Genomic DNA, 13701 nt, shown 5'->3' with positions numbered 1-13701 from the left:
TTTTTTTCTACAGATTTGTACACTTTACAAATACGAAATCAATGAAAAAAAAATTATCCATTTCCTCAGTGCCGTTTAAAAGATATTGGCTAATTACTTTTTAAATTTACGGGTTTGAGCCGGCTGAATTACATTGAAAATTTGGGGTACGTTCCAATACCGCCGTTCGGTTTTATTCTTCTAGCTCTATCCTTCTCTCTATCTCTTCTGGCTCAATCTTCCATCTCTTCTTCTATCCTTCTCTTACAGGAAATGTACGGTTTTGGAACTTCCCCCTGAATGTTTATTGCTAGCATAGAGTAGTATTAGTGTCTGTAAATATAAGCCGGCAACACTCACACTACTTATGACGCATCAGTAAAGTGAAAAGATTTTAGGCATGAGGGGGCGCTATAATTTTTTTATTTAACATACGCTTATAAGCACCCTTGTGAACCCAAAACGTCGCCCGGTCATGCGATTTAAAAACAACCTTAAAATGAGATCTATAAATATAAAACGATACATAATTATATCTAAAGATATATTAATTCTTATATTAAATGAAGATGTTTCATTTTTTCCCGGGAAGTGAGAATTCAAAAGATATGAGTGTAAACGTGGTATACCTTTGTATGCTTGTATGTTGATGGTGTTGACAGTAATTATCTCGAATATGGGATACACGAAAATTATGAAAAAAAAATAGATTAATAGATTTTCATTTTAGTTAGACATTGACCCTTATTTGAGAAAAATCGGTGGGAGGGAATTAGTTCCAGAGATTTTGACATTCAATCTTAATGTTAAAATGTAAGTCTCCGAGTAATCAATTTTTTTTTCGTATGAAGTTTATTTTTTATTTGAAGATCTAAAGTTTTTGTGATTGAATGTAAATTATTATATGAATAAAGAGTCTCGCTTTATTAAAAATTGAGGCGAGACTCTACCGAGTCTCTTGATAACAGGGCATTTTCATGCGTGCACATGACATTGAATCCCACACTTCTTTAATTAATAACAGAAAGAAGGCAGAAATAATCAATATTATTTTTTACTGTAGTACTCAATACTTACTTTCGACTGATCACGGAACTACTAAATATTACTGAACCGTTTCTTGAATTTGGCGAGTTGCCAATAAACTGAACAAGTTTCCTGCTTAGAATAAACCGGAGGTGATCACCTTCGCAACTTGAACATTACATCTCATCAAGTGGACTAGTTGCCTCGTTACTCTTGGATCGCTCGTTCCTCTTACATTATGCAATATTTTACGTAGAATCAAAATGAGAAAATCCTAAAAAAAAATCAAACGAAAAATTGAAAAAAAAACCAATCAATAGTGTTGAGTAACGGGGTTCAAGTTTTTCGAAGAGTTGTGAAATGCCTCTTCATCCAGCGAATCTCGTGAGGAACATGCCCACAAATTTTTCGACTTCTAATTCATCCCCGATTTTTTCCGATAGGAAATTGCGTATTAATGATGGTAACAAATATGAAAATGATATGGCGTGCTCATCAACCGATTCAAAAGGTTCTAAGCTACTTACTGTAGACTCGAGAAGACTATCACTGCCACCAAGTCATTTTCGATCCGAGGATTTCCGCGGTAGAGACGGCGGTATTCGACCACATAACACAATAAGAATATTCAGCAGAAGCCCATCTCCTAGTTTATCATCAAACTTGAGACGCCCTGATTCCAGCCAAGCACGACCAAAAAGTGTTGTGAGATATTCAACTTCTGGCTCATTAAATTTTCTAGGTAATTTGCCAATATCACGTATAATCTACCCTCAAGAAACCCAGCCAAAAGTAATTGACCTTGAAGAAGAACTATCATTCAATAAACAGACCTCAGTTGTCTTCGATAGAACTCGGAATTTTTTTTTAACGCACCCTGAGCAACAAATTCGACAATCATTTACACCGACTCTATCGCATCTTGATTCCGAGACAGAATCATCTTTATTAACATCAAAAATTTCAAAATTTCTTCAACGTACTGATCACGTTATTGAAGAATGGAAAAGACTCGGTCATAAAGATGATGGCATTAATATCGATAATATGACAATACCCTATGGCAAATATCGTTCGCTTCGTAAAAGCAAAAGTGCGACAAATATCATGATCAAAGGATACCAGTATTTTAGTCGAGCAAGTAGTGTCACTAAAAATATACCAGATCAAAAATTATCTATTTTGTCAGAAGATAAAATGTTATTAAAGTTTAAAGATAATGAGGTAGAAGTAAATTTAAGAACTAAAAAGGCTCTACTATCATTATTAGTTTATTTTTATGTTTTCTTTACTTTTATTAATTCTAGTTGAGCGTTATGTGTGCAGACTATGCAGATGAACATTCGACCTCAACCCTGGCAACTGAAAGAATCGATGCTGAGACTTCTGAACGTATTCGACTTGAACGTGAACTCCAGGATGTGACTGAAGCTAATAAAAATCTTCAGCAAAACACCGAAAGACTTGAAATGGAAGTTTTATATGCAAGAGCTGCAAATTTGAACAGTATTGCATCAGATGGTGAGGATGGTGAAGGTGCTGGTGTTTATGAACAAAGATATGGACATGCTATACGTGAACTTGAATTTACTAAAAGAAAATTAGTTCAACAGCATGAAGATGACCTGGAGCAACTGGTTGGACTGAAGAAACAATTAGAAAAAAAGGTAAAAATTTTAGATATTACTCAATCATATCAAGAGACTCGGTAGATATGATTTACAATGTATTCTTATGCCCGAGGGGGAAGTCACTTGTGTAATCTGGTGTACATCGAGAGAAGAATTTTCAATAATCTCTTGTAATCTTACAGAAATGATTACAGAAAAATTGTGTAATCATTGTAATCTCAAGTACTCTTGTAATCTATTATAATCATCGATAATCTTTGAAAATTTTATGTAATCGCCAGTAATCTTACGTCGTATATCTGTATTCTGCGAAAATTTCTTGCAATCTTCTCTTCTCTGTTTTCAGATCGCACATGCGTGTGTATACATGCACATGTATAGTATACTAATTTTTTTTTCTTTATTCGTTATTCATTATTTTTTCTTTTTTTTCTTTAAATTTTAAGTGTAATCATAAAAGATTACAGGGAATCTTTGTGATTACCAAAAAAAAAGTAATCTTGTTTAATCATTGGAAAGATTACATGATTACCGGTAATCTGTAATCTGGTGTACACTAAATTTTGGAGTGACTTCCCCCTCGTATGCATGATTACAGGTAATCTGTAATCTGGTGTAATCTTCAATAATCTTCAATAATCTCGTGTAATCTTTTTGAAATCTTTGAATTTTAAGTGTAATCATAAAAAATTACTGGGATTCTTTGTGATTACAAAAAAAGTAATCTTGTGTAATCATTGGAAAGATTACATGATTACCGGTAATATGTAATCTGGTGTACACTAAATTTTGGAGTGACTTCCCCCTCGTATTTAACTAATAATTGCATAGCGCCTTTAAAAATCAATATTTTTCAATAATTTTTTTTTTATTTTAAAGAGCAGAACAAAGGCTAATTTTTACCGATAAAACTAGAATTTGTACCTCAAAAATAATAATAAAAAAACAAGTTACTAGCGTCTGTAGCAATTTTTTTTACCCCTCTAAGTCATCTAGAAAAAAAGTCGATATTTAACCCTTTCTGGACCCTTTAATTTTGAGGTACAAATTAAATCAATGGTGGTACAAATTAGTACAAATCAAGACGCTTCTAATGAGTATCCTAGATAATTTTTCGAGGACTTATGCACGCCAGGTTCACGCACCCCAGTCATTTTGTTTAACTAATAATAATTTTTATGAAAATTAAATTTGTATAATTCTTCTATTTTAATTTTGCTAGATCCAGCGTCGATAATAAACAATCTTGAAAAAGCGTACGATTTTTTAAAAAAACGTGACATTATTTTCTAATTCTATTTTTTTTTCAATTTTTTTTTCAGTTGGCTGATGCCTATGAAGAAGTTGAAGAACAAAGACAAGTTAATGATCAGTGGAAACGCCGTGTTCAAAAACTCAACGGTGAGATGCACGATTTACGGCTATTACTTGAGGAACAAACAGCGAGAAATAATCTACTGGAAAAAAAACAACGAAAGTAAGTTCCTTCTACTGATTCTTAATCTTAATCTCAATTCTAACAATAGCCACATCCATATATAGACTATAAATACCAGTTCTCACTGACCTTAAATTGAGATTTTCCATAATTTGTCTTATGCGCATTTTAAAATCTCGCTTATTACGTCAATTAATTTTAGGTTTGATTCAGAAACTCAGAATCTTCTAGATGACCTGAGACAAGAGAAGACTCAGAGAGAACGACTTACCCGTGAGAAAGATATTGTAACTGCTGAGAAATTTACGATTGAACAAAACTTGAGTGATGCAAAACTGGAAATTGAATTACAACAAGAACGTTTAAATACACTCAGTCACGAATTAGAAGAGCTTACATTTGGTGGAAAGACTGAAGAAGAAGTTGCACAATTAAAAAAAGCAAAACATGAATTGGAAAAGAAATGCAAAGATCAAGAAGAAGAACTAGACGATTTAGCTGGTCAAGTGCAACTTTTAGAGCAGGCTAAATTGCGTTTAGAAATGAGTATTGAGCAGCAGCGTAAAGAAATACGTAAAGAAATGCAGCAGCGTGACGAGGAACTCGAAGATGTTCGTGGCAATGCACACAAAAAAGTAAAAGCACTGGAATCACAACTTGAAAATGAGCACGAAGAAAGAACAATATTATTGCGTGATAAGCACGAACATGAGCGCAGAATGGCTGCGTTTGAAGAACAAAATAGAACAGATCGGGCTACTGAAGCTGAGACTACCCAACGATTAAAAAGAGACCTTAAACGTACTCGAGCACTCTTGCGGGATGCGCAAACAATGCTTGAACGTACTAAAGGCGATTCGTCCGGAAGAGCGGTATTAAGACAATTGAAAAATCAACTTGAGGATTCTGAGTGTGCCCGTGCTGTTGCTATTAAAGCCAAACAGGCTCTTGAACAGGAACTTAGTGAAACGCAGGCAACTCTTGAAGAGTCAACAAGATCGCGATCTGATGCTGAAGAACGCGCCAACATAGCCAATCGCGAAAGGACAGAAGTAATATCGCAGCTTGAAGAGAATGAAGAAGAACTCGCTGAAGTTTTAAAAAAATATAGATCAGTTGTTCAACAAGTTTCGGGTGAACAAGCACAGCTTCAAGAAGCGCAGGTACAAATTGCAACACTTGAAACTGAAAAAGCATCACTGAAGGAACAACTGTCAGAGCTAAGTCAGAGACTCGAATCTGTTGAGCAGCTAGGTGATCCAACCGCAAACAGCTTGGCAACTCGTCGGCTCGAATTCCGTGTTAAAGAGCTTGAGAGTAAGTTAGATCTTGAAATGACAACCAGAGACCGACAGCAAATACAAATTCAAAGATTGAAGGAAACCATTGACAAACTACAGACCGAAACGGCTGTTCTAAAAACCAAGGAGCAGACAGCTCAGGATGCACTAAAACGACTACAACGTTCATTGAGAGAGGCTAAAGATGAAGTCAGTGCATTAAGTGCTAAAGAACAAGAAGTGACGAGAATCCGTCGAGACCTTGAAAAGTCACTTGACGCTTCTGAAACTGCAGAAAAAATTGCCCGGGACGACCTAAGACTCGCTTTGCAGAGAATTGATGATCTTCAGAGTGCAATTCAAGGAGAATTGGATTTTGACTGCAGTGAAGAGGGTACAAGTGAAAGTAGTGACAGGTAAAATTAACGTATCAAATTGTAACGTCATTTAACTTTTTTCTTTTATTAATTCTATTGTGCTTTCTATCTATACAGTGATTGATCGAAAACTCCTATGCATTGAGTTTCGACTCCATACAAATATGAACTACAGGCTGGTTGCCTCAACTCGAACAGAACTAAGAATTCTGTTTACTCATCAAACCTTATAAACCAGTGATACGAGTTTTTCGTTTCTTTTTTTTAGAAAAAATTTATTCGTCAGTTTTAATTTTCAGAGATTAAAAAAGCAAAATAATTAATTAAAAAACATAAATTAATAAATAATAAAATACAAAAATGATATTCGATAATAATATTTAAACCGAAATTCATTGAGGTAAGTTGTGAACGCTCGAACGGCGATAAATAAAAGAAAATGTATGATGTAGGTTATTAGTTTTCGTTATTATTTTTTCTTGTTAATATTTAATAGAATAGTTTATAAACGATAAATCTAGTTTTTTTTTTTTTGAGTGCTCAGTCACAATCAGACGAATCATCGATGTCACAGGCTATTGTTATAATAATAATTATTATTATCTTTCATTCAATTAATTTATTTATCATTTTCGAAACGTTTATAAACTGAAAAAAAAGTTCTACCAGATAGAACTTTTGTTCTAGGAAATTTTTAGTTTTGAAAGAAGAAAAAAAGTTCTTGTTATGAATGGTAAACTTCTTGTTCATAAAGACAAAAAAATTCTTGAAACATGATAGACTTAGATTTGAAATGAAACTAAATTAGTTTTAAAAAAAGACAAATTATTCTTGTAATGACAAAAAAACTTCTTGGAATAAATGCTCAAAAAGGTCTTGAATTGAGACGCATACTTCTTAAAAAAAATCTTTTTGTTCTTACTTCAAGAACAACAGTTCTAAATTTTAGAACAAGAGTTCTTGGAAATAATCAAGTTGTGTCTTGAATTGAGAACAAAAAGATTTCTATCAAGTCAAAATTAGATTTAATTCAAAAAGTAAATTACTACTGATTTAAATAAAAGAAAGAAATTATTTATTTAACATTACTTTTGTTAATTAACAGAAGTACAGTGCAACTGTACATTGTGAACAATGTTTTTTTTCCTAAACTAATAACCTATGATGGGATTCGAACTCTCAACCGACGCAAACCACGATATACTAAACCTAACGACTTTCCCACCGAGCCACGAGCGCATGTACGTGACGGGACGAAAATTTCTGTTCTCATAAAGCATGACATTTGAAAAAAAAAAAAAAAAGTCATATTCAAATTAAGGTTAATTTTGTGAACAAGTCAAAAGAAAAATGTTTTGCCGAGGGGGAAGTCACTCCAAAATTTAGTGTACACCAGATTACAGATTACCAGTAATCATGTAATCTTTCCAATGATTACACAAGATTACTTTTTTTGTAATCACGAAGAATCCCAGTAATTTTTTATGATTACGCTTAAAATTCAAAGATTTCAAAAAGATTACACGAGATTATTGAAGATTTACACCAGTTTACAGATTACCTGTAATCATGCAATATTTCTAATGATTACACAAGATTACTTTTTTTTTTTTGGTAATCACAAAGATTCCCTGTAATTTTTTATGATTACACTTAAAATTCAAAGAAGAAACAAAAAAATAATGAAAAACTAATAAAAAAAAAAAATTAGCATACTATACGTGTGCATGTATGCACGCGCATGCGCGATTTGAAGACGAGGAGGGAAGATTACGGAGAATTTCTGTAATCATGTCAAGATTACAAGAAATTTTCGCAGATTACAGATATACGACGTAAGATTACTGGTGATTACATAAAATTTTTGAAGATTATTGATGATTATAAAAGATTACAAGAGTACCTTAGATTACATCGATGACACGATTTTTTCGTAATCATTTCTGTAAGATTACAAGAGATTATTGAAGATTCTTCTCTCGATGTACACCAGATTACACAAGTGACTTCCCCCTCGTGTTTTGCTTATTATTTTTTTTACATAAGTATATCATAAGACAACTTATAAGACATAATAAAATATTCTTTTTTCTATGTTTGTATTACTTTAATATTAATATGATAATAATATAAAAAATAAATACCGAGTATGATTAGTATTCTATTAAATTTTTTTTTCTATTTTTTCGTAAGTATTTATTATTGAACGTTAATTTTTCAATTCGAATATGACTTAATCTTTTTTCTCAAATGTCATGCTTTATGAAAACAGAAATTTTCGTCCCGTCACGTACATGCGCTCGTGGCTCGGTGGAAAAGTCGTTAGGTTTAAGATGTCGTGGTATGCGTCGGTCGAGGGTTCGAATCCCCTCATAGGTTATTAGTTTAGGAGAAAAAAACATTAATTAACATAAGTTATGGTAAACAAATAATTTTTTTTTTATTTAAATCAGTAGTAATTTACTTCTTGAATTAAATCTAATTTTGACTTGAAAGAAATCGTTTTGTTCTCAATTCAAGACACAACTTGATTATTTCCGAGAACTCTTGCTCTAAAATTTAGAACTGTTGTTCTAGAAGTGAGATTTTTTTTAAGAAGTATGCGTCTAAATTCAAGACCTTTTTAGCATTTATTTCAAGAAGTTTTATTATCATTGCAAGAATAATTTTTCTTTTTTAGTGTTCCGTAGGACACTTATGTTTTCGCTTTTCTGTGACTTTTTGTTATTTCGAGATAAAACGTGGAGTCTCGAATCGAATTGGCTTGTGAGATGCTCATTTTCTTTATTTTTTCTGGCCGAAAGCAATCGTCATATTTATTTTCAATTTTGGGGCCGTATTAGATTTAATATGCCCATTTTTGGACATGGCCCAATTCCAAATATTGACCGATCAATTCCGGCAATGTTTTAATCGACGACGCTTCATCTGTAGACTCTACGATATTTTTTTCAAATTTTTCGGTCGTTTATTTTTTTTTTTTTATTCAACGATATGTAGTGTCACAAACTGTTTTTTTACAATATTTTTGTAAACAGCAAGAAAAAAAATAAAAAATCCTACGGAACACTTAGAGTGCACCTTGGGGAACTTGACTATCTTTTTTCAAAACTAATTTAGTTTTATTTCAAATCTAAATCTGTCATGTTTCAAGAATTTTTTTGTCTTTTAACAAAAAGTTTTCCATTCATAACAAGAACTTTTTTTTTTCTTTTGAAACTAAAAATTTTCTAGAACGAAAATTCTATTTTCAAGTTTTGTTATCAAAAATAGAATTTTTTTTTTTACTGTGTAGTTCATTCTTTAAAAACAAAATAACTCGAATTCATTGTTATAAAATAATAATATCTACGAGTATTTTATGTTTATCTCAACCTTTTTCGTAGTTTCTATAGAAAAAACATATATGTGGGTTTTCACGTTTATACGTTTGAAAGAAAAAACAGTAGTCACGATAAAAAACATTTTTTAATTTTTGTACCAAAATACCTAATATTATTTCTTTCAATATCAGTATAATTAAGATATGTATGTTTAAGAAACTTTAGTTAAAAAAAAAACGTGAAATATAATTGAGGTGTTTCTAGTATACCTTATATCCTTTTATTAAAAAACGCCTCGATTTGTTTTTTTCAGTAGCCAGCAAATAAAGTAATTCTATTATCTATCTTACACTAATGAAGTAATGTATATATATATATATATTAATGTGTATATATATATATATATATATATTATAAGAAAAAAATAACGTTTTTGGGTACAAAAGCTGAAAAATTTTGTTTTTTATTTCACTTCTTTTGTTTAAGAAATCATAACTGTTGTAATAATTGTATTAATTTCAAAAATAATTTATTAATCTCAGAAAATTCCGATATAAAAGAGTAAAACTGATGATAAAAATGTTTTTGAAATATGAAAAGTCAACTCGATTCATTGTTACGCTTCAAAAAAAATCATTGAAGTCACGATAGTATTTGTTTGTATTATATTCAATTAAGATAAATTGTTCGATACTTTATATATGTATCTAAAGTCTTGGTAACTTATTTGCTTTGTAAAATGCAAATTTTATTCAATTATCTATATTTATTTATATTTTATTTCTAAGCTAAACACAAATAGATAGATATTAATAATTGAAAAATAATAATAATAATAATAAATATTTTGATAAATAATACAAGAATCGGAGATTTTATAATAATTTATTTTGTTGAATATATAGAACTAAACGCATGAAATACAATTTGTACACAAGAAAAAGTCTTGTAAAGCATATTTTTTTCTCGAAGTTTAGAGCAGAAAATTGTGTACTAAAAGTATTCGTTGTAAATTGTGTATGTATAGCACGAGATTCTGATTAATTTCAGCAATTTTTTAAAATGTTTTCGTTTCCATATTATTTAAGTCTTGCGTGCTACGTCAAATTTTTCATATTCTAAAAGTTTGAATATATTTAGACAACCATTCATCATGTACATTATAATTAACCTTTAAAGAAATGAAACTTTCAATTAAAAAATTTAGATAAGAAATATTTTCATCAATTATAATTTGATTTGTATAAGTAAATAAAACTTTTCCAAATTCATTCCTTGGCAGTGATTAGTAAAAATATAATAATTCATCAATCTTTCTAAATATATATGCCCACTAGTGGTAGTATCAATTTAATTTCAAAAAACGAAAAAAATTTTTCATGGATTTCATCAACAGTGCAAAAATATATCCGAAAAGTTTGAATAATATAAAATGCGCTTGCAATGTTTTTTTTTTTTTTTTAAAATATAGGACGCTCTAAATAAATAATTATGATATGCAACTATTAATAATATCTCGATAATAATTGAATTAAAGCTTTTTGTAGATGAATAAGTGACAGAATGCTCAACATAATATATGGATAACGATCATAGCTCAATAAAAAGTTTCTATTTGAGACAATAAATACATTGTCGTAGCTATTAGGCTATTCAAATTAATAACTATTCATTCAGGATCTAAAGTTCATTCGTGTGATTAAAAAATATGATTGTTGAATCAAATATTTTTTAAGTTTCAAGTTTTTTACTTAAACAAAACATAGTCTTATTTTTTGTTATAAAAAAATACTGCTCAAAATACTTGGAAGTGTACATAAACTGACAGACTCATGTTTAGCTCGGAGATTTAAAAGTACGAATTTTATTATTTTTTTTATAGATATTTTTAAAACGAATACGCGTAAAAAAAACAATATGATTTACAACTCCATAGTTAGTTTTTACGCGTGTTAAAAAATATATTTAAATTTTCAGAGTCAACATTGAAATTGATACCACCAGATAAAGGATGAAATGAAAAATTATGCAGTCGCAACGAAGAAATTAATAAGTAAATTTCATATTATAAAAAATTAATCTATGCAAAACAATCAAAGGTTATAATGCAAGCCAAGGATGATTTCTGATTGATTCGCGGCTACGATCACCATAGTCATATGTAATTTCGACTCCAACTGGTATGTCTTCTTTAGCGGTGAGCACAAGATGTGGCGTTGACCCAATGTCTATAACGCGTGCTAATAAATTCCCATTACGTGAATGATTGACGAGTCTACCAAGTTTATCAGACTCTGCTGTTGCATCCACACTAACAAAAAAAAGTTGAATAGAAAAAGATTGAAACATGTTACTAGGTTAAAAGAACTAAAAAGCTGATAATTACCAATACTGTTGGTTACGATGTTGAAAATAGTACATGTAACAACCAGCGTTTTGATCTTTAGCGTACTCGATTTCTCTTTTTTTTGCAGTAACTTGTTCGATAAGTTCTCCGATGTATTCTACAACGTATTCACCTTTGGGAAATTTACGAGTTGTCACTATTCCCCGGCCTTTTTCAACAAATTTTTTTATCTGATCACAAAAAAATTGAAATATTCAAGTAAAGACAGTAAAATTCTATTCAATTATTATAAGTTTTTAGTTCTTACCTCTAGACCGTCCTCGGCTTGACACAAAACTTTATTTTCAATTTCTCTTTGTTTTTCCTCGAGAACAGTTTTTTTACACTTTCGTTCACTTCGTCTAACTGGAAAATATTCTGTTAGTTTATGATTACAAGCATTACTATTTGCTTTTTCATTTGTTGGTTGATTTGGTAAAGTAGGAAATTTTAACTTTGGTCGACCACGTCTAGTTTTACCAGCCAGTGGCTGCCCAGTAAACTGTGTTACTTCCAAAGTCTTTTTTTCAGTTTTTTCGGCTGAATTTCTTGGAATGAACTGACTATCGGGCATGTTGATACGATGAGGTGTTGGCGGATCGCGACATAGTACAGCAACTGGAGTTTCTGTTAAATAAAAATACCATTAAAATTTTATTTTCAGCCTAAAAAAGAACTTTAATATAAAGATTATTAACAAACCATCTGTTTCAAATCGATCTCTGATCGGTGATCCATCATTGTAATTATTTACAATATTCTTTCCAATGTCCAATAATTTTTCATTGGAAGTTATACAGGATTTTATGGGATCTGTTTTTTTAATGACATTCTCTGAGAAACCATTTATCTACAACAACAGAAATTGTGCAATGAGTCAAAAGACTGGATAAAAACCACTAATTTCGAGCATTACAGTTGATAATTTACCTTCGACGAACTAAAGTATGACGTTATACAAACTGGTGATTTGATAGTATGTCCTGCTTTTGTCACAGGACCGATTCCTCTAACTTTGTCAATAGTATTTTCATTTTCTAATTTTCTTTTTTTCTTCAATGGTGAGGAAAACAAGTTATTATTATGACCGATCGCATTCGATCTTGTGTGTACCAAGCTTTGTGCTGGTGTACGTGTTTGTCGACCTGTAAGGAAACAATAATCAAATTTTTGCCTTAGCATTTCAAATATGACAGACATCCGTACAAAACAATCAAAACGTGATCATTATATCTTTCTAATTATCACAATAATCGTGCGTTAGGAATTATCAAACATCACGTTATCAATTCACTCCAGTAAATAACACTCACACCGTTAATCATAGTACCATAAAAAAAAATTTCCATCCAGTAATAAATGAACAATCACAAAAATAATTCTTTGAAAATATATTTACCTTTTACCATGGTGTTCAGGCAAATTTTACAAGATTATAAATTTCGGAAAACAAAAAACAAAAATTTTATTTATTGTTATGATTTACAAAGCGTTGACAGTCATGTATTTAATGCACCTATAAGAGGGTGTTCTTTCGGTTCTTTCGCTTTTCACACCGAGCGTATGCAAGGAAGCGCTGGAGTCGTGCGGTCATTGGAAGAAACTTTAGTAACTAAAATTTACAAACGCATTTAAAGGCTTGTGGCCACTAGGTGCGTTCTTTCGTCAATTTTTTGTTGGCGCATCATGACCGCGCATTTGCGCAAAAGCTGAAAAAGCACGTATGTTTTTAATTGTTTTCAAGTGTGAGTACACTGAAATATAATAAAACTGGAAGCCGAACTTTGTGTCGCCGAGAGAGAAACTCAATGGTTGGCCTGTTGTCCTTGTCGGTACAGTCACGTCAACTATAATTGGTTGAGACTACTGAAATATAATGTAACTTTTATACCGTGTAGTACTTGTTTGTCTTGACGTTGACTGTACAAGATTTAATGTGCGCATGCGTGAGTGAGAGGGAAAGCCAACCAATATATTGCTATCTCTGGCGACACTCCGTGCATTGGCTAAGCATAGGAGTTCACCTTCCAGTTTTATTATATTTCAGTGTGTGAGTAACGCACACATAGGTGCTTTCTTTTGTAGGGGGACGTTCCAAAAATCATTCGGAAACCCGGAAGGTCAAGATTGTGATCATAGAAAATTTTTGATATTTTGTTGTGGTAGACATGATTTTTTGTTCATGTATTTTTATAGGCACAAAACAATAAATTATTATTGTTTAATTATTAATAATAATTATAAAAATACTTTTCACAACT

At 31.2% G+C, this 13701-nt stretch overlaps 2 protein-coding genes across 2 annotated transcripts in view; one reads left to right on the top strand and one right to left on the bottom strand.

Annotated features, from left to right (window-relative positions):
• The window catches only part of LOC122851995 (unconventional myosin-XVIIIa), a 144966-nt gene extending 138690 nt beyond the window's left edge, over positions 1-6276 (top strand). Inside the window, 4 exon segments of the mRNA XM_044151540.1 lie at positions 2313-2672; positions 3959-4113; positions 4277-5770; positions 5849-6276. Coding sequence (XP_044007475.1) covers positions 2313-2672; positions 3959-4113; positions 4277-5770; positions 5849-5855 — 2016 coding nt within the window. The 3' untranslated portion in view covers positions 5856-6276.
• An 819-nt stretch (positions 6277-7095) lies between these two features.
• LOC122851993 (N-lysine methyltransferase KMT5A) lies at positions 7096-13022 on the bottom strand. Its single transcript, XM_044151538.1, has 6 exons — positions 12840-13022; positions 12371-12585; positions 12143-12290; positions 11709-12067; positions 11441-11631; positions 7096-11365 (listed from the first exon to the last, which is right to left on the bottom strand). The coding sequence occupies exons 1-6, from the start codon at positions 12847-12849 to the stop codon at positions 11155-11157; spliced, it is 1134 nt and encodes a 377-aa protein (XP_044007473.1). The 5' UTR covers positions 12850-13022; the 3' UTR covers positions 7096-11154.
• Between the last annotated feature and the right edge of the window lie 679 nt (positions 13023-13701).

This window comes from Aphidius gifuensis, linkage group LG3 (assembly GCF_014905175.1).
Source record: "Aphidius gifuensis isolate YNYX2018 linkage group LG3, ASM1490517v1, whole genome shotgun sequence".
NCBI classification, from domain to species: domain Eukaryota; kingdom Metazoa; phylum Arthropoda; class Insecta; order Hymenoptera; family Braconidae; genus Aphidius; species Aphidius gifuensis.
The sequence above is the reverse complement of the archived record's forward strand: the minus strand, read 5'-3'. Positions and strand labels throughout refer to the sequence as shown.